This window comes from Ixodes scapularis, unplaced genomic scaffold, assembly GCF_016920785.2.
Source record: "Ixodes scapularis isolate PalLabHiFi unplaced genomic scaffold, ASM1692078v2 PGA_scaffold1__304_contigs__length_218370807, whole genome shotgun sequence".
Taxonomy (NCBI): Eukaryota; Metazoa; Arthropoda; class Arachnida; order Ixodida; family Ixodidae; genus Ixodes; species Ixodes scapularis.
Genome location: NW_024609846.1, coordinates 74,218,580 through 74,238,670, shown reverse-complemented (window position 1 = coordinate 74,238,670; position 20,091 = coordinate 74,218,580). Strand labels below are relative to the sequence as shown.

Sequence of the window (20,091 nt, the reverse complement as noted above, 5' to 3'; positions counted from 1 at the left end):
AAAATAAAAAAAAAAGTGAAAGCCGTCTACAACTCCCTGTAACGCCGAATTGGAGCCCAGCTCTTGAGGAGGAGGAGGGAAGGGCACTGAGGGGAGGGTAGACCCCTCCTCCTCCCCTCATTCTTTAATATGCTCCGGGGGGGGTCACCTGACCTGGGGAGGGGGGGGGTCACGTAACCTCGGGGGGTCACGTGACTTCGCGGGGAGGGGGGGTCACGTGACCTCGGGGAGGGGGGCCACGTGACCTCGGGGGGTCACGTGACCCAGGGTTACCTTGTGGGGTCACGTGGGGGTCACGTGACCTTAAGGTGACCTTGGGGGGTCACGTGACCTTGGGGCAACCTTGGGAGGGGTTATGTGAGTGACCTTGGGGTGACCTTGGGGTGGCCTCGGTTACGCCGACGCCGCTCAAGCCGGAAACGGGCGCCTAAGAGCTGCGCTCTAAAAGTTAATTTGATTTTGTTTTAGGCGTTCATAATAAATGAAAAGTATGCATATAATTCATTTGAACCGCTTAAAAATAAAGGTAATGGGACATCAGTTTTAGTTTCCTTCCGGTTTATATTGTGTACCGTGACGCGCATCTCAACTGGGTTTGTTAGGCTATGTACAGTGTAACACCAGACAACTTAGTTGAGCTCAAAGAGAGTTGGGTGAGAGCGCTAGTGTAACTAGTGTATAATTCCGGCCGATCGTGCTTGAGTTAACTATCGTTGGCTTAATGACGGTTGAAACCGCCAGTGTAACTAGAGTATTAAGTGATCACGTCCTGGGTCGCTGCCGGTCGCGCATCATATTATAACAGCACAATTTTTGTTTTATGCTAGAATACGTTTTACAAACAACCCCAATCTCGTCAGTGGTAAATGTAGGTACGAGTTCATCATAACTTACAGAGCGATTGAGACAAGGACAGACAGAGGAGAAAACACAGGTTTTCTCCTCTTTCTGTCTTTATCCCAGTCGCGCTGTAAGTTATGGTTAACACTACCAACTTGCCCAATTGTCTATTATGTACGTACGAACCAACATTCCTCACGTTGACTATGTTCAGCTACGTAGTATAAAATTTTTACTAGGTCTAAGAGTCGGTTATATTAAGCCATAATGTGGCACTTCTGCAATGGCGACTTTTAACATATTTAGGGGTTTACAAATCTACTACAGTTTGCAAAATGCAACATGTTCAAGGCATCGTAAAAATTTCTCATATTTGACTGCTCAACATCTGAAATGGGTAATCAGAAATGCTCACGCGTGTTACAAGTTCGTGAGAAATACTGAGGTAGCCAGCTAGGAAAGATCACGTGAAAACCTTATCTTTGCTACATAGTGTATTCCTTGCAAAACTTTTCTTTTTTATTCTGCGCAAGAGACGTTTCTCATTCGTATGACACCCAGGTACTCTTTGCAAGTTCACTGTAGATATAGTGAAAAGGTGTCGCCAAGTCATTTAAACAATTTGGAATTCCAGCTATTCAAACTAACGGAAATGACTTATATTACAGGGTAACAATGATTTTTAATGTATTTTGTGGTGACCAGTTTTTACAGTAGAGCTATCAATTACACTGGAAAACACTTCGGTATAAAGATTGCGATAGTCTTAGAAAGCTAGTTTCCAAAAAGATCACTGTCGAAAACACGACTGTGGAATCAAGGCCAGTTATAGACGCTTTACACACGCGCCAGATTGAGCCGCCATAGCTGACCTTCTCTTGTCTTACCGAGATGCCGAGCCACTGAAGCGGGCGTTGACGGGTCTTCACAAGGGCCTATGCTGGGCACAAGAACACAGTAGCATCTAAAATGCCGACAACCGGTCCTGCTGTGGTAATGATGAAGTGAAGCGAACGGAGTAAGAGGGAACAAAAACTGAAGGTCAGTTATGGCGGCGCCCATGCACAGCTGCTGCAAAGCGTGTATAACTTAATTTATGGCTGGTCCCGTTTCAATTAACACTGTAAATTTAAAAAAAAGGCCTCACCGCGCACATTGCTCCATTTTCTACTTGAATATCTGACTTGTTCTTGCACTTGAGCGTACATGTTTCAACAACGTTTGCCTGCAAAAAAAAAAAAAATTATGAGAAAGAGAAACATCATATAGCTTTGTTTTAAAACAACAGAAATCATTATATTGATACTAAGTATGTACGTATTTAGGTATTATATTCTAAGTAAAGTCAAAAACCAAAACGATTTTAAAGACGTAATCTTGAATTCTTTAATGTTAATTTTTAATTTAATTTGAATCTAAATCATTCAGATTCAAATCAAATCATATTTTCAACTTTCATGCAAAATAGCACGATCAGATTTTACAATACATCGCTCCTGGAACCTGCTGTTATTGTCAGCACATTTTAGATATTTAATGTAAAGATAAGCAACAAGTTTCATTATTAAAAATACCTCCAACTACACTGCGATGCCTTCAATAATTTTCTTTTTTTTTAATGTTGTTGTGATCGTACTTCCTCATAGTACTAAATATGTCGTAAAAGTTTTTATAAAGTAGGAGTTTTATAAAGTAGGGTTCACCAATACTGTAGGTGAAATGTGAGAAAACAGTCTTCTTATGCGAAACAACTAGGGAGGTTTTCGTATACCGCTTTTTTTATCCGTTCCTTTCTACAAAACGGAGCAGTCGTCAGTGGTCATGTCCAATCAGCATGGTGTTTGAGTGTGCAGTAGCGGCGTCATTGGCATAATCGCGTTACTCCAAAATATGCTGTTCTAGCTGAACATGCAATACGAAACGCAAAGGTAAATTACGCGGCGAGATGGAAAACTCGGTTGTGAAAATATTGCCTAGCTCCAGTCGTTGAAAACGAACATAGATTGTGTTGGATGCAATGAACTGCGGTGAAGTAGATCGATTGAAGATAGTGAGTAGAAAGGTGAACTTGTTTATGTTACACATTTTTGAAAAACCGGAAACGACGGATGAAAAAAGGGGCAAACACAAAACGTCTCAAACCCAGCTACTAAACTTTATTGACACAATAGTATAAATACCATCTTCCACACACGCCTCTCGGTTATTTTGATCGAGCTAAAAAATGGCGCTTTTAAGTCTGTTTTTGAAGTATCATTTGCGCTCCCCTTTCCGTATAAGCCACTGCCACAAAAAGAAAAAAAAAGGAGAAACGACACTCCAAACTTTGTTTCGAAAGAAACAGCAGATACATTGTTCCTGTCAAGAAAAGTGATGAAACGTTAATAGAGAATATCAACAAAGAAATGCTAGGCATAAAAATGGCGGAGAAGGGAAGCTCACCCCACAACCGGCAGATGCGAGAAAAGAAACACATTGTAGAGACACAAAAATTGGTGGACCGATTGGTACGATAAAAGCTGCATTTATAAGGAGTATTCACTGGGCGCCATATTTGTAGGTTCTGTTTAGAGCGCACGCTGGGAACGAGCCGACATTAATAGGCTGCTAAGACCGGCAATCTTGAGGGTGTGAAATGCACGTTACAAAAGAACTGTGGAAGCTCGCCATCAGCCCGCGCTCAGCAGTCGCGCACACAGCTATGGCCGCCAGTGGATACTTCCTATCTCACAGTCGGTGCTCGTAGCTCGAGCGCGACGAGCCCGAGCTCTTGCAGCAGCATGGTTGTCCCGGCATATGAATCATAAAATGCACGCTACAATAGCCCCCCCCCCCCCCCCACCTCTTAAAAAAGATACAGATAAGAGCATGTTCAGGGAATGTTCATGATGTCTGGGCATGTGGTAGCAGAAAACGTACGCGGGAGCTTCGTGGCTGTGTTGAGGCGTCGCGTGAAGAAGCAAGGTCCTGTGATCGTGCAAAGATAGCAGTGTTGTCAAGAGATTGGGTATGTGCTTCATGCGACGATTCTTGGGGCTGATTTCAAGCGGTCAATAGATACAGCTTCTTGTCGGCCATTAATATCAATCGTGAAAAGTTTATCGCCACGAGTTATGACTCGATTTGGGCCATCGTAAGGGTCCTGAAGTGGCCTTCGCACAGCATCGCGACGAAGAAAAACGTGTGTGCATGAATGTAGATCGGTTGAGACATAGACGGCTGACCGTTGTTGGGGGCGGGGAGGGGTAGGTCGGATGGTGCGCATTATCCGCTTCAATTTCGTCGCGTAGCTCGTAGGATCCGGTACTGGATCTTCCGGTCCGTTTGAAAAAAAATTCTCCTGGAAGTCGTAAGATCATACCGTAGAGCATTTCTGCAGTGCTGCAATCGAAGTCAGTCTTCAAGGCTGTGCAAAGCCCTAGAAGAACAATAGAGAGTGCGGAATCCTAGTTCGGTCCTGTATCTTGGGCCCGAAGTGCGGTTTTGAGTGAGCCGTGAAATCGCTCTGCCAGTCTATTAGATATAGGGTGATATGCTGTTGTACGAATCCGCGAATTTCATAAGATGGTCATGAGTTCGCGGAAAAGAGCAGACTCGAACTGGCGATCGCGGTCTGTTGTAAGGTATGAAAGCACGCCGAACCTGGACACCCAGCCGCTGACGAAAGCTTGGGTGACCGTTTCTGCACGGATGTCCTGGATCGGGATGGCTTCGGCCCAACGTGTAAAACGGTCAATGCAGGTGAGCAAGTAAGTATAACCATTCGACGGTGGCAGCGGTCCAACTAAATCTACATGGATCTGGTCAAGTCGAAGGTCGGGAGGGGTAAAGGAAGAGAAAGGCGCAACTGTGTATCGACTTATCTTTGAGCGTCGGCACTGGAGGCATGTTCGGGACCACGCCCTGACGTCGCGGTTAGGGTTAGGCCAGATAAATCTAGAAGTAAAAAGTCGTCGTGTTGTGCGTATTCCAGGATGTGACAAGCAGTGGAAGGAATCGAAAATTTGTTTCCGGAAACTGGATGAAACGAAAGGGTGGGGAGTGCCTGTCGACATCTCACAAGCAACTGTATCGCCGCGCGTTTCTGAATGGATTTGCTCGAAGATAAGATGAGGAGATGTAGTAAGAAACTTGCTGAGCTCTTGATCATCTGCCTGTTGTCGTGCCAAGGCTTGGTAATCAACAGATGGTGGTAGCAAAACATGCGAAGCCATGACGATGCGACAGAGAGCGTCTGCCACATTGTTGTCTACGCCGCTCATCACGTGACGAATGTCAGTGGTAAATTCGGATATGAAAGCCATATGACGAATCTCGCGAGGGGAGTTGTTGTCATTCGTTGATGATAAAGCAAATTTAAGGGGTTTGTGATTTGTAAGTACGTGGAATTTGCGGCATTCGATGTAATGACGAAAGTGCTTTATGGCCAGGTAGATCGCCAGTGATTCTCGGCCAAAAGTGTTGTACTTCGTTTCGGACGGTGTCAGCTTCTTTGAGAAAAATGCTAGGGGTTGCCATTTGCTCTTGACATATTGCTGCAACAAAGCTCCTCTGGCTTCATTTGATGCGTCAACCATGACGTTAATTGTGGTGTCGTGATGGGGATGAAGCAGGATTGTAGCTGATGTGAGGTCTTCCTTGATTTGGGGGTTTGAAAGAATGGGAAGTTTGTTCTGTCCCCACCAACGGTTTTGAGTCCCTTCTGTTGCCCTGCAGAATTTCAGTTAAAAAATTAAGGGTGTGAGCACATTTTGGAATAACTCTTCGCTAGAAAGTAATTAGACCGAGGAATTCACGAAGTTTGCGAATGTTCGACGGTGGAGGAAAATTGGTGATAGCTTCCATTTACGTAAGCAAGGGAGAAATTCCTTGGCTGTCAACGTGATGCCCGAGGAAGTCTAGCTCGCCGACGCCGAAAACACACTGGCTTTTGTTAATGGTGATGCCGTTGTTGACAAGTCTATCGAAGAGTATGCGAAGATGTTGCTCGTGTTGTTGTTCGTTCGCGCTGAATATCAGAATGTCATTAAGGTAAGCGAAGCAAATGTGAGGCCGCGAACCACAGTGTCGATAAATCGTTGGAATGTTTGGGCAGCGTTTCTCAAGCCAAATGGCATGCGAAAATATTCGAACAGGCGGAATGGGGTTGCTATAGCTGTTTTGGGAATATCTTGCGGTGCCACTGGAACTTGATGGTATGCCTTCACGAGGTCCACTTTTGAAAAAATCTTGGACCCTTGAAGTGATTAAAATTCTCAATGCGTGGCAGCGGGTACCTGTCAGGGACGGTCGCATTATTAAGAGCTCGGTAATCTCCACATGGTGGCCAGTCCCCCGGTTCTTTCGTGGGGACCCAATGGACTGTTGGAGGGCCGAATAATACCGAGCTCTAACATATGTGCAAATTTGTGTTTTGCAATCTTAAGCCGCGCTGGAGGCAAGCGTCTATAGGGCGAGCATATACTGGCAGTCCCGTGGTGACCATGTGGTGTTCAACGTCATGTTTCACCGGCGTGTCAAAGTTATTAAGCGATGCTAGTTGCGTGTAGTCTTTTAGAAGCGCTTCATACCTCGAGAGTGGAAGGAAATGAATGGCGGCTTCGATATGCGGTTTTTGGCATATGATTGTATTAACGGCTAGATTGGTGGTATTATCCACGAGACGTTTGCTGTGCATATCCACGAGCAGGTCGAAACGCCGAAGAAAATCTGTACCCAATATGGGGTACGAAACGTCTGCAACTAGAAATATTCAACGGAATGTTCTTCGAAGGCCGATGTCCAGCGCCAGGGATTGATCTCCGTAAGTCGCAATCGCTGACTTATTAGCAGCCTGTAAAATGTAAGGAGTTTTCTTCCTACGTTTTGAGGTGTCAAATGACACTGGTAGAACACTCACCTCAGCCCCTGTGTCGATAAAGAAACGTAATCCTGTATTACGATCGATGACAAAAAACAGACGACTGGGTTGCAGGTTGCCACCACTAGATGCCTCTAGTGGTCAACAAGTTTGTTTCCCGACGCCGAGCAAGGTTGGTGACATCGCCGAGCGTCGTCACCGAAAGTCCTTGTGATACAAGCACAAACATTCGTTGTTCTAGCGTGGACGCCTAGGAGACGAAGAGTATCGTGGCTGGGAGGTTGAGCAGCTCCGGTGGGGGCCAGCAGGTCGGGAGACGAGGGCTCCTACTTGCGCTGTAAGCTCGGATATCTGCTGGCGAAGTTCCGTAACCACAGGATATGCCGGGTAGTCGCTGTCTGCGTGTTGTGGTCTCGTCATCGCAGTTGTTTCTCCAGGCATCCTGTCGATCGAAGATACGATGGGAAATGTGACTTCCATGATTCCGTCGGCCAGCTGAGCCAGATCGTCAAGGCTCATGAACGGGGTGGAAACGAATGGTACGTTTGATGGTAGCCGTTAAAGAAAAAGCTCTCTCAGCAGGGAGGTATCAAAAGTTGCCAATATATCACCCACCAACTGCTGCAGTCGTCGAAGAAGCTGGGAGGGCGTTCGGTTCCCGAGCTCTTCGGATCTTATTAGTTGCTGGAGCCGTCTTTGCTCGGATGCGGATGTTCGTTTGATCAGTTCCGAGCGAAGCTTGTCAAAAGATTGATAGTCTGGAGGCGAGAGAATTAAGTCTCGAATTTCCATGGCCAACTCGGGAGGAACAGACGCTACGACGTGATAGAATTTTGTAGCTTGGCTGGTGATCCGAGAGGTGACGAACTGCGATTCAACTTGCGTGAACCATACCAGAGGGTCCGCTGGCCAAAATTTCGGAAGTCGAAACGTGACGGTGGCGACATTTGTGGTAGCGGTGTTCTCGAGAGCCATAGTGGCGTATCACGTCCACGTCACCAATTGAGACACTAGAATTGGCCGACCGACTGGTACGATAAAAACTGAATTTAAAGAATCGCCCGTAGTCTCGCAGTCGGTGCTCGTAGCTCGAGCGCGGCGAGCCCGAGCTCTTGCGCCAGCATGGTTGTCCCGGCATATGAATCATAAAATGCACGCTACAACATCTACAAGGGCACAAAGTTGCTACAAAATAAGCCCAAACGATCAATAGCACAAAGTCGTCAACATTCCGTGTAATCTTTATTTTAGAACCGTTCACAGCCCCATATAATTTCGACTCATGAACAGCATAAAAGTAGCTGGTGTTTGAGGTATAGTCTAAGCAGACGCCTCTGTCATGGATCTGCGGGCACTCAGTGGGTCTTGTCTACTTGGATGATGGTTCCCGCCAGCTGATTTGCGCCAGCGTTGTCTTTCTTATACGTATTAGTCTTGTCAGACCTTCGTGTCGATCACCAAGCGTTGAACTTTTTGAGCCCGACGAGCTTCCTTAATTACATTTGTCTAACGTCATAGGCATTCTTAATGCACCCCTCACAGCTGAGTGTGGCTGTTGTAGTCACTGACAAGGTTAGAACGGCAGGGAGAGGCTTCAACAACACTTCGGCGTCTTGCTCACCTCAAGCGCGCGTAGCTAAAGCACGGCAGAAGGCATGGAGCGCGTGCTGGAGGCTGCGCGTTCGAAAGGCACGCCCTGACGTTCTCACTCTGGACTATAGCGCGTTCTAAACTGCTGTTGAAAACTCGGGACATTGTCGTCGTATCGTTTCTGTCTGTATGCCTCCTCGCAGCTCGCGCAAATGACGCTGTTCAAAATGTCGGCAACGCTAGTGGAGTTTTCACAGTGGTGCAGGGCCCCGCAGTGCTGCGCGAGTACTTTGTCTCGTGTTGCGTCTTGTTTGCACTCGCGCTGACGCGAAACAAAGTTACGTGCGGGAGAAAGGAACTTTATTTCACAAATATGTGCAGTGCTGGCAAAGTCCCGAGCGGAGAGAGAGAGATAAATTCTTTATTACGGAGATGTTGGTATTTTTTAAATGACACCGGCTACTCCATAACGAGAAAGAGAGAGAAAATATATATGAATAAAAGGAAGAACATAAAAGGAAAAGAATAAAGATAAAACACATAAAGCAAAACCATGAAAAAAATACAAACAAATCTAATTACAATTGCGAATAAGACGACCGTTTGGGAGTCGTGCACCGATTTGCTAAATTACATACATAGTCATTCCCATTGAAATTGACGCACGTTCGCACTTAATAATCATACACGATTCTAGTGTCCTTCAGAAAGTCATGAATGATATTCATTGCTCTGTCTTGTTTTTTTACGCGTCGGCCAGGGCCCCAACAACTTGGTCAGAGACAGGGGTCTATCATCCAATATTTGAAGGCGAATCTCCATCCGGCGCCTTTCATGTTGAAGGCGTTCACAGTCAAGGAGGATATGTTGTACATCCTGATATGGTTCTCCACAGTCACATCTTGGCGAATCTCGGCGTTTAATTCGAAATAAAAAGCTGTTAGTAAAGGCCACTTCAAGTCTGAGTCGATGGATTAATGCGTCGTATTTTTTTTTCATCCCGGTGTGCGGTGGAAGCTCAAAATCCGGGTCGATATATGGTAGGAGAGTCTCTGCTGAAGTGTCCTTCGGCCAGCACTGCCGACAACGTAGATGGCGTAAGTGACGAAGGATGAATTTTGCATCTCCAGAGGTAAAGTATGTCGCTTCCATTGCGTCACCATCGTGAGCTTGAGCTGCCAGGTGATCAGCCTCTTCATTTCCGGCTATTTGGCAGTGGCTCGGTATCCATTGTAGCCTGACGTTATGTCCGTGGAGTGAGCTTGTGCTAACGTGAGTTGCACCCGATATAGAATGGTCGCCTGGGAAGTACGAAGGTGCATGCCCTGTAATAACTCTAGGAATGATTTTGAGTCCGTTAGAATAACCCAGTTTGATGGTGTACCGAATGCTTCAATGAATGATGATGCTGAAAGTATTGCATGTAACTCCGCTGACGTCGAGCATGTATGATGGGACAATCTAAAAACATTTAAATGTGTCTAACATCGGGATTGAGTAAGCAGACGTTGACCCCTTGTTAGATGTTGACCCGTCTGTGTAAATATGAATGTCGTCTTTGTAGCGTGCCTCTAAATGGAAGAGGGACATTGTCTTCGCCACCAGGGGGGCCACCGCAGATTTTGATCCAAGACCAGGAATTTCGGTCTGTATCTCCAGTGGCGGAATTGTCCACGGAGGGTTGATTAGACTTGGAAGCCAATGCGCATGATGGGGTGCTGCGACGGGTAGTGCGACGAGAAGTCGGTGAAAGCTAGACTCCGTCCGTCGAAATATCTTTTGGCACAAGGGTCGGGCATATGAGTGCGAAGCCAGTCGAAGATAATGACGGCATGTTTCTTGTTCCCGGAGAACAGGTACTGGAGGTTCCTTGGCCTCAGCAATGACGAGGTCACTAGATGTCGCGCGGGGGAGTCCAAGGCATATGCGCAAACTTCGCGCAATCATGTATGTCAAGCGTTTTTCCAGAGTTGGTGAGAGGCCATGTAAAACAGGAATGGAGTATGCGATAGTCTGGCGTACTAGAGCTGTATGCAATAGCAGTAGTCCATCAGTCGAGCCTCCCCATCTGGCACCGGCCACATATCTAAGAACGTTAATGACTCTGTTAATTTTTTCCTCAAGCATGTTAATATGTCTTGACCATGTGAGGAAGAAGTCCAGCGTAACTCCAAGAAAACGATGCCACTTCACCTTTTCAGTATGTTGTCCTTGAAGTGTCAATTTAAAATTCTTAAGGTGCTTTCTAGTGAATGGAAGAAATGCAGATTTTTTAACTGAAATGTCCATGCCCCTTTCACGAAGATAACTGTATGTGTCATTAAGGCCATACTGCAATTGTTCTTGTAGTTTGGTCTCAGAAGACCCAGATACCCATATACAAATATCATCAGCGTAGATGGACACATTCAGTGGTGAAGGAAGTTTACTTGGCAGTTCTGCCATGACTACATTAAATAAAGTGGGGCTTAACACGCTGCCTTGTGGCACACCATGGTGGAGTTCATGTTGTTTGCTATTTCCCTCACTCGTGCTCACAAATATCTTCCTGTGCATGAGAAAGTTGCGTACACAGCGCATTATGCGGCCTCGTATCTGAAGCCGTAGAAGTCTACGAAGAACATGTTCGTGACTCACGGTGTCAAAGCGCGATGGCTTCTAAAAATGCCTTTTATGCGCGAATTTTCGGACAGGCGTCGAGCCTCGATTCACATTCTGCAATTTGTCTTGCGATTTTACAACTGCGACGTCGGGCCCTGCAATCCCCACCATGTTTTTTTTTTTTTTTTTTTTTTTTAATTAACGAAAGACGTCGCATTTGCGAAAGCGCAAAAAAGTCGCACCATGTATACAAGACTTCAGCACGTTGGTGCACACTAAGAATGCCTGCTATTACAAATCAGCGGTCATTGGCCCTTGTTCCCTAGTGAATCTTCATGTTGGTTTATTATTCCGGTCGATGCACCTGGCTTCTCAAGAGACCGAGGTTTATGACGACTAGACTCAAAATGTTCTATGCTCTCACGTATGGCTGTCAAAGAATTGACCAACGCCAGTGATACCAGCAGACGATATGATTTTGTTATATACGCAGAATTTGAGGATAATGCCGTTTTTCACCGCACAGAGTAAAAATGAGATATCTGTGTCAAAGATAAAATAAATAAGATTATGATTGTGATCTGTAATAAACTTTAATCGTAAAGTGAAATGATGCCTTAAAATCAAGGCACATAGACGAGCATGATGGAAGACTGGAGTTAGCTAATCTACCAAAAATACGCGTACAAAAATACCAAATTGTATTCAAAAAGAAAACGAAAATGCAAACAGAATGTGTTCAAAAACTTTTACGCTTATATCGAGATCGGTGATGATCGATCTTATGAAGACACCTTGTGAAGAATATCGGCATCGAGAGCGAGCAGATTGAGTTTTGCATACTTCATCAGATTTTTCTTTTTGTTATCTTCCTAGCAGCACATTCTTCTTTTTCTTGTTTGTCAGAGAGATATTCATGAGCTGCAAGTAGGATTACTCAGCGGCTGGATAAGGCTATTTTATATAGCGTTGGTGCTTCATCATACCACTCCCATTCATTCTGTAAAAGCGAGAATTTTAAACAGGCGCATTTCTTCAGTCTTTATTTGGAAGAGAGTTTTCTACGTAGGTCAAGGATACTATAAAACGGGATATGATTTCGGATGGGTTCCTGTTAAGGCTAGGTAAAACTTTTGCTATTTAGGTATTATCAACTGCATTGCAACCATTTATGAGTGCATTCTACGAGATACTGCTATGCGTTACCACGAAAAATGAGGCCAGTTCAGTGCATCGTAGGGTGCGTAATGCAATGCAACGGAGTGCAGCTTTGTGTTCAACATCTTCCTCGCGAAGTAGAAAATTCGGGGTTGACATTTTTCTCCATCTGTTAAGAGGGGAGAGCTCATACCACACCGGACGATTTGGCGTCAAGCTTATCTAATGTGAACATTTCGCCGCTGACCACCAGCGTGCTAACCTCCTGTGAGTTTTCTTTCTCGCCAAGGTATTGTGACCCTACCAGTTTTATTATGGCGGGTCGTCGTTTCGTGATAAACAATATCAAAAGTGGCTTACTTCTATAGCGGTGTGTCAATGCCGTGAGACTACTTATGTGATTCTTACGGGCATGTGTTGTGTGAGGAATGACGTCAGCGACTATCTCACGCGTGTAACAAATACAATGGTTAGTAGACTCACTCTAGAATAAACGGCCAGCATCTTCCTTTTGCAATCCTCTTCCTTGTCTGAGAGAAATAAAAACAATATTATGGCATTATTAAGGCCTGCCCACCATTTCTTATATTCCGAACCTCAATAACGCACGAATGGGGAATATGTGGGTCCTCCTGGAACCGCCCGAAAGACTACTCTTGTATCGGTGTATTATTTTCCTAAGATGGGTGTGGAACTGGATGTAGCTTCTTGCTTCATCTCAGACCTATATGACCGACATCACGTATGTTTCTTTAGCACTATATCTCATTCTTGTTCTGATAAAAATATTTAGCCTTTAAAACAATATATTTTGCAAAAATTAAAAGTAACGAACATGAAAGCGCTTAGTTTAAACAAGACGACTCTTTGTACTCATTGGTTTGGCTTATAAAACATGTCCATAAAAAAGACCAGAATTTAAACCCGTATATTAGGAAGTATTTCCACATATTTAAATTCTTATTCATAATACCTATAAGCATTGAGTACCTCAATAATCTACAAGCATACCAATGAAAACGTGTGGCCTAAGTGACTCTCACTTTAAGCAAAAGCTTATAATCTGTCACATTATTTTGTGCAAATTCACTTCATCATGAGACGGCTTTATAATAAACAGAGTATGAAGAAAATTTGACATGCGTTTGTTTATGATTGTTCGTCTTAAAAAAAAAATGCGTTTGTGTAAAATACTTACTAAATATAACATTCAGCAAATTCTATTCTCGCTACAATATTGCACCGAGCGATTTTTATTCAATAGTATACATGTACATGAATCTTAAACAAAAGGCGAATCGTGCAACAATTACTCAAACCTGTCCTTTGGATCGAAAAATCGTTCACTGTAATCTTGATACATAAACGGACATTATCTGCCAAATCAAAGTGAATTAACCAAGCGCATTTTGAAAACACGCCACACCGTTTCAGTAAGGATTTTCCTATCTGGATTATCTTTATTACTGCCGCGTGTTTTGCCTGCTTTACTAGTATTCATAAGAACCATTAATTGAGGGATGGTCTGTAGGTGCGAACTTTGGACTGTAGATATTAAACATTGGAACATATTGTCCAAAGCTACTAGCCCGAGTGTTCACGCTTAAAGCATATTTAATTTGTGGGCAAGCGTTAGACCCACACACCTCTTCTCAAAAAATGTGCTAGCTTTACACCTCATTTCCGTAAATAATTTTTACATTGTAATTTTATGCTACGTAGATTGTATCTACTGACTTTGTCAAATAATGATGTCTTTAGCAGAATATGATTTCGGTGACAATGTAAGTGACAGCAGGCTTCGCCCAGCACTGTCATGCCAACAATACGCATCGAAGATGTCCAGCACCAGGCTCTCGTTGACGCTTCCCACGTTTTTATGCAGAAAAACGTCCCTCGGAAGGCCCTACATAACTTATACGACGGACCGTTCCTTGTCGTCAATAGATCACCCAAATTTTACACTGTGCTACTCTGAGGGAATCCTGGGATGGTTTTAGTCGACAGACTCAAACCAGCCTGTTTCTCCTCTTTCGATTCTGCAACAGCAAAGCTTCCAGACAATGCCTAGCACAAAAAAGACACATAATCTAAGACAAAGGGGGGAGGGGGAGAACCTGTAGAGTCCCTGCTACAGAGCTCTCTACGTCAAGATGTGTGATACGCTTTGTGTCGAGCGTCAGAACAGCTGCGGCATTCGGGCAACCTAAAGTCACTGGATAGGAAAGTAACGCCATTGTTTTCGTCTCTGTGCATACATTAACATAATTGTAGCTTAATATATTCAAAAATATATATATTAAGCAAAACATCGCCGGCTGATATCCGCCCGGGAGTATTCGGACATCCATGTAAAACGTTTCAATATTTTACTTCTTTGGGGAGGAGTTCTTGGTTCGCACCCTTTCTAAAAACAACCGACAATGGGATCGATACGCCTTTTTTTTTTCTTACTGCGTTTATGCTGTATTCACACTGGCGTTCGAATCGCACCCGCTCGTTTGATGATGAAAACGAGCGGATCCGCTCGTTTTCATCATCAAATGCGCGTGAAACTGCACTGAATCATTAAGCAACTGCGTTCGCAACCGCTTCGCGAACGCGGTTCAACCGTCCGTGTGAATAAGGCTTTAGAGCTGCATTGACGAATGTAGCTACAACACTCTAAGAAAAGGCCGTGCGTTTACTTTCCCGCACAACACTCGGAGAGCCAATCACCGAGACTTACGGAGGCATCTCAGCGAATGACGATGCCGAAACATATGTTTAGACCAAAAAACGTAGTCTGAGTTGTGACATTAAACAATGCAAAACGTCACGGTTGCATTGCTTAATGTCACAACTCAGACAGCGTGTTTTGGTCTAAACATATGTTTCGGCATCGTCATTCGCTGAGCTGCCTCCGTAAGTTCCGGTGATTTGCTCTCCGAAAGTTGTGCGGGAAATTAGACACACGGGCTTTATTTAGAGTGAAAACGGAATAAGAACTAACTTCTCAGTTTCCAAGGTTTTATATTCCATAAAACTATATTGACTGCATGAAAAATGGTTACAACTGCCATTTAGGGTCATCTCTCGACCATAATACTGTAAAACTGAATCTGCTTATCTACTCCTAATAGGGTTATGGATTAGAAAACCTCATTCTACCAATTATTTTGTCATGACATCTGTGGCTCATAGTTATAGTGCAAAAAAAATAAGTCGAAGGGCACAAAAGAAGAACAAGAGAGTGAGCTTTTTCTCGGGGTATCCCTTTTTGTTTCTTTCGACTTGGGTGTTTTTCAGAATGGTCGTTTAATAGCAGCACGCCTGCGCAATGACTTAAATTTAACGGCTGTTATAACTTTAAATAAATTTCTTAAGATCCGTGTCTTTTTGGTCTTTCCATGTGATAACATTTCTTTTGTGCCCGCAATGTTCAGGCGCCCTGTAACGTGCTCTATGTGTTATAAAAGCGTCCTCTAAATATATGGAGCGGGCCTTCAAGTTCTTACGCTGCTGTAATTTTGCTTCAAACTTCAAAAGTCTGAACATAAATCTTTAATATATTTATTTAATTTGAATTTGTCAGAAAAGCACCTGATATTCTCTGCGTTTGTCTGTTGATTTTCAATCCTCATAACTTCGATCTTTCATCTCGCACTCTTTCATGAATCGAGTGATGTATTTTCATGCATGGAGTCATGACATTGTAATGACTCCATGCATGTATTGTAATGATTGTCATCCTGTGTTTCACCTTCAATTAGCTTGTTTGCTGACGACTGTGTTATATATCGTGAAGTGACTAACAAATCCGATGTTTCTTCTCTTCAGTGTGACCTTGACCGTGTATCTGAATGGTGTGACTTATGGCGTATGCAGCTTAACACTAACAAATGTAAGGTAATGAGGGTTTCTCGGCTTCACAGTGATGTCTCTTGTTATTACCTGAACCATACTCCTTTAAGACAAGTAACAACCTACAAATATTTGGGAGTTCATATTTCATCCAATCTGTCCTGGGAAACTCATATTCAATACGTAACAAGTAACGCCAATCGTATGCTGGGTTTCATAAAACGAAATTTTTCAGCAGCCCCCTTATCGCTTAAACTACTTCTCTACAAAACGCTTTTTCGCACCAAACTAGAATATGCCTCTTCAATTTGGGACCCCGGTACTGACATATTAACATCTGCAGTTGAAGCAATTCAAAATAGATCCGCCCGATTCATACTTACTAATTATTACCACACTGCCAGCGTAACATCCATGAAATCAGGTTTGAACCTGCCTAATCTTGCATCGCGTAGAGAAGTTTTCCGTTTGTGCCTGTTTCATAAAATCTAGTACCACAATCATACTTTGCGTGACAAGTTATTATAATCTCCTTTTTACATATCACCACGTCTTGATCACCAACTCAAGATGGGTGTACCTTCATGTAACACTACTACTTTTCACAATTCATTCATACCCCGAACCACAGTGTTGTGGAACCACCTTCCAGCGTCTGTGGTATCAATATCTGACAGCGTTGCTTTCAAAAATTGCCTTAACAATGTTCACATTTCAGCGTTTCACTAATATGTACATATTGTTTTGCATTCATAGGTTGTTATTTATTGTATGTTGTTGAATTCTACTGATGTAACCCGCTCCCCTCTGTAATGCCTTCGGGTCCTGAGTTAACGTTTAAATAAATAAATAAATATATTATATAGCTACTCACATTCACCACTGCATGTCCCATTTTGGCACGTCCCAACTTTGCGTTTTTTGTCATCCTAGAAAACAATGTAAAAACATGTGCTAACATACATTTATAACAAAAAACCAAATTTTGTGCCTGGGTAAACATTTACGCACAGAAAAATTAGATCCGGAGTTTATTTATACGATGCATAATCCTACAATTACACGTTTTTTTGGGAGCAATAATTTCAGCATACAATAAATATTTTAGATCCTATCGAACCACACAACACGTCTAGTTCTGGTGAATAGCTAAGTGCAACCGATTCTTTTCCTCTTAAATTTTTGGTCAACGCCCAATACTACTTCTGGCAGGATGGTTGTTGAGAATTGGCATGTATTCGATTTTCGCGAATAACATGTTTACTCACTGATAAAACACGAGCTATCTAAACAGTATGAAAAGTCTTAAGATGATATAAAACTGTTGTACAAATCTGTAATTTATCAGATGCTAAAACATATGTTTTCGCTAATACTCTTGTTACTCACTAACAAAAAAAGAGAAGTATCATTTGAACTAAGTATCACTCGCCGCGAAGAGTTCGATGCTACAGCTGGCGAACGTCGGCGGCCAGTCACACTTAGTCAAACTGCTTGCACTCCCTTTCATCTCCTCCTTGAAATACCTCAATAAAAAAAATAAAAAAAATTCATGTGGCGCGTGGTCGGGGGGTTTGATTCCCACTGAGTCCCTTGAAAAAATTTTCAGGTTGCTATGATTGGTACATAGTCGTATTATTCTGTATAAATAATTATGAATATCAATGTCTGCTAAGGATGCTTACGCATAGCCTTGTAAGATCTACGCATGCTTCATGTTGCCTTGGCCTGCGTGTAATGCTTACTTGTCACACTCGCGCGTGACACGTTTCGCGTAAAACCTTGTACATAAAGGCATTCTGTGTTGAAAAGCCTATATGTAGTTAAGTTTTGTTGTTAGAGATTAATAAAGAATCACCGCTACCTCTATACAGTAATCATCTACAGGCATAACCAGATATCGGTGTATACAAAATAGTTTTTTTCGTATCTACTTGTAATCATAAACGTAAAGTGGCTTACTCAGTGTGGAGTGGCCAAACAAAAATTCCCCCTTAAGGGTCACAGAAAAGAAAAAACGTGTTTTTTTTAACAGTCTGGATGAGACACCCGTAACGCAAAATTATTTTTGCGCGAAAAAAATATTTAGAGCAATCTTGACGGCGCGAGACGCGATTTAGTCGAGAGTCACCTCCTTACCACTTGTTTTCTCTTCCGGCATTTCGGGCTCATGGAGGGGAGGTAAATCGGCTTCGACATCACGTTGAGTTGTAGAAAGTGTATGACCATCTCGTTGAGACTGAAAGAGTGTATGGCTATTCCGTGACGTCATGGACTGCACGCAGAATTTAAAATAAATCTCGCGCCGTAAATATTGCTCTAAAAATATTTTTTTCGTTTAAAATTTATTTTTCGACACGTGTGTCCCAATTAGACTGTTACAAAAAAACTTTTTTTTTTCAAGGGCTTTTTAAGGGCGCTGGCGCACCTTGCGGCAGCGTTTGACCCTGTACCAAACTCTGGCAGATGTTTTGTGACTGGTAGCGTATTGAAGGACTTTGACTGGGCGAAGGTTTGATTATATTTGACATCCCTAGGGGCTATAGGCTTCTTCCCTCCCCCCCCCCCCCCCCTTAAAATTATGTGGGGCGTTCGTCAGTTGATATAGCGAATTGCTTGAAAAAGAGGAACCCCGACCACCGCGGTTTTCACAGGATTTTATTACTGGTCCGCTGATTGAGAAGTGTGCGCGCTACCACAGAGCAATACCACCGGCTTCAACTTTCTACCTAATAAACATAATGCGTTGTAAAAAGCTGCACATATGAATCTCCCACAGCGCCCGCTAGATCGCAGCAGTTGGGTTGAGTGTCAGATAGTTATACCTGAATCTTACACAGCGTTCGTTAGAATGCTTATGTGAGTATAAAATAAATTAGTGTGCTTTTCTCCGAGCAGACATTGGTGAAGGGCTACTTTACTCAAGCTGCCGACCGCGGTATGAGATACAGAAGGATACATGAGGGTCCGATATGGTGTCGCAGCTATCTATATTAGTGTATTGTAGATCTTCATGGGACTGATAATTTTTGGTTAACATGCCAGCAACATTTTCTTTTACGGTTCTGCTCCAATGCAGCGGTTCTCTAGAGCCAATGGTGGCACATGTCCCGCTCGCTTCATGTGTATCAAGGCTTCGGGCAAGAATGTTTCTCGGCATTTGTAAAAGTGTGAATTTTGTGAAAGCGTGAATTTGACTAAGGGAATTTAATGGGGAGTAACCTCTATTTTCCCGTTCTCGCGGATATTATCCATTGCAATCTGCGAAGAAGCTAGGCAAATAACAAGAAACGCATGCAATTTGGGTCAAATAATGAAGTCTGAAGAGGACTAAAAATTGATACATCATGCTCAGCGCGGCATCACATTCTTAACTAGAACCAGATAGATTTTTCACTCATCTTTCGCCAAGATCCCTCAGGGGTCTGTATAATCTGGCTCCCCGAGTAATCCCCGAAGAGTGGGACCTGTGGCCCTTCCGAACAGAGCAATATTTAATGATAAGACACTTAATGCATATAGGTGCAAGCGAGCTGGCCCACAATAGCGAGAATAATCTCTGGAGAAGTGTAACAAGGGGGACAAAAGACAAACAGAAGTCTTCAAACACAGCTAGGTGACCTGCCTAGTCCTGGTATCAAACCAGGCACCTTACCATTCCTAGAGAAGCCCTCAGTCAACTGAGCTAACCAGGAGTTAGACGTCAGTAGAGCACGCGGGTTTTAACAGCTGCCGCCAGTCTAACACCAACAAGGTTGAACGGCCTGCATTTTAAGGTTATGGCGATAATACAATTAATGCAAAGGGGCAAGCGATCCGGACAAGAATAACGATAATATTCCCTGGAGAGGAGGAACAAAGGGAAACAAAGGATGAACAAAAATTTTCAAACACAGCTAGGTGACGGGTACGTAACGGAAAAAATTCGCCTGGCCCTGGTATCTAACCAGGAACTTCTGCATTTCTAGTGGAGCGTTCTACCAATCGAGCTAATCAGGAATTAGACGTCGGTAGCGCAAACGGGTTTAAGCAGTTGCCGCCAATCTAACACAAACAAGGGTGAGCGGCTTGCATTTTTAGGTTATGATGATAATGCAATTAATGCAAAGCTGGAAGCGAACTGGACCAGAATAACGAAAATAATCCCTGAAGAAGGAGAAAGAGGGAGACAAAGGAAAAACACAAACTCCCTAACACAG

The 20,091-nt window shown here is 43.5% G+C and overlaps 1 protein-coding gene across 1 annotated transcript in view; it reads right to left on the bottom strand.

Moving 5' to 3' along the window:
• LOC121836082 overlaps positions 1–20,091 on the bottom strand; it is a 63,955-nt gene that overhangs the window by 21,213 nt on the left and 22,651 nt on the right. Inside the window, exons 4-6 of the mRNA XM_042290783.1 lie at positions 16,767–16,821; positions 12,533–12,579; positions 1,988–2,065 (exon numbers count right to left, since the gene is read on the bottom strand). Of these exons, the coding sequence (XP_042146717.1) occupies positions 1,988–2,065; positions 12,533–12,579; positions 16,767–16,821 (180 nt within the window). The remainder of the gene's footprint in view (positions 1–1,987; positions 2,066–12,532; positions 12,580–16,766; positions 16,822–20,091) is intronic.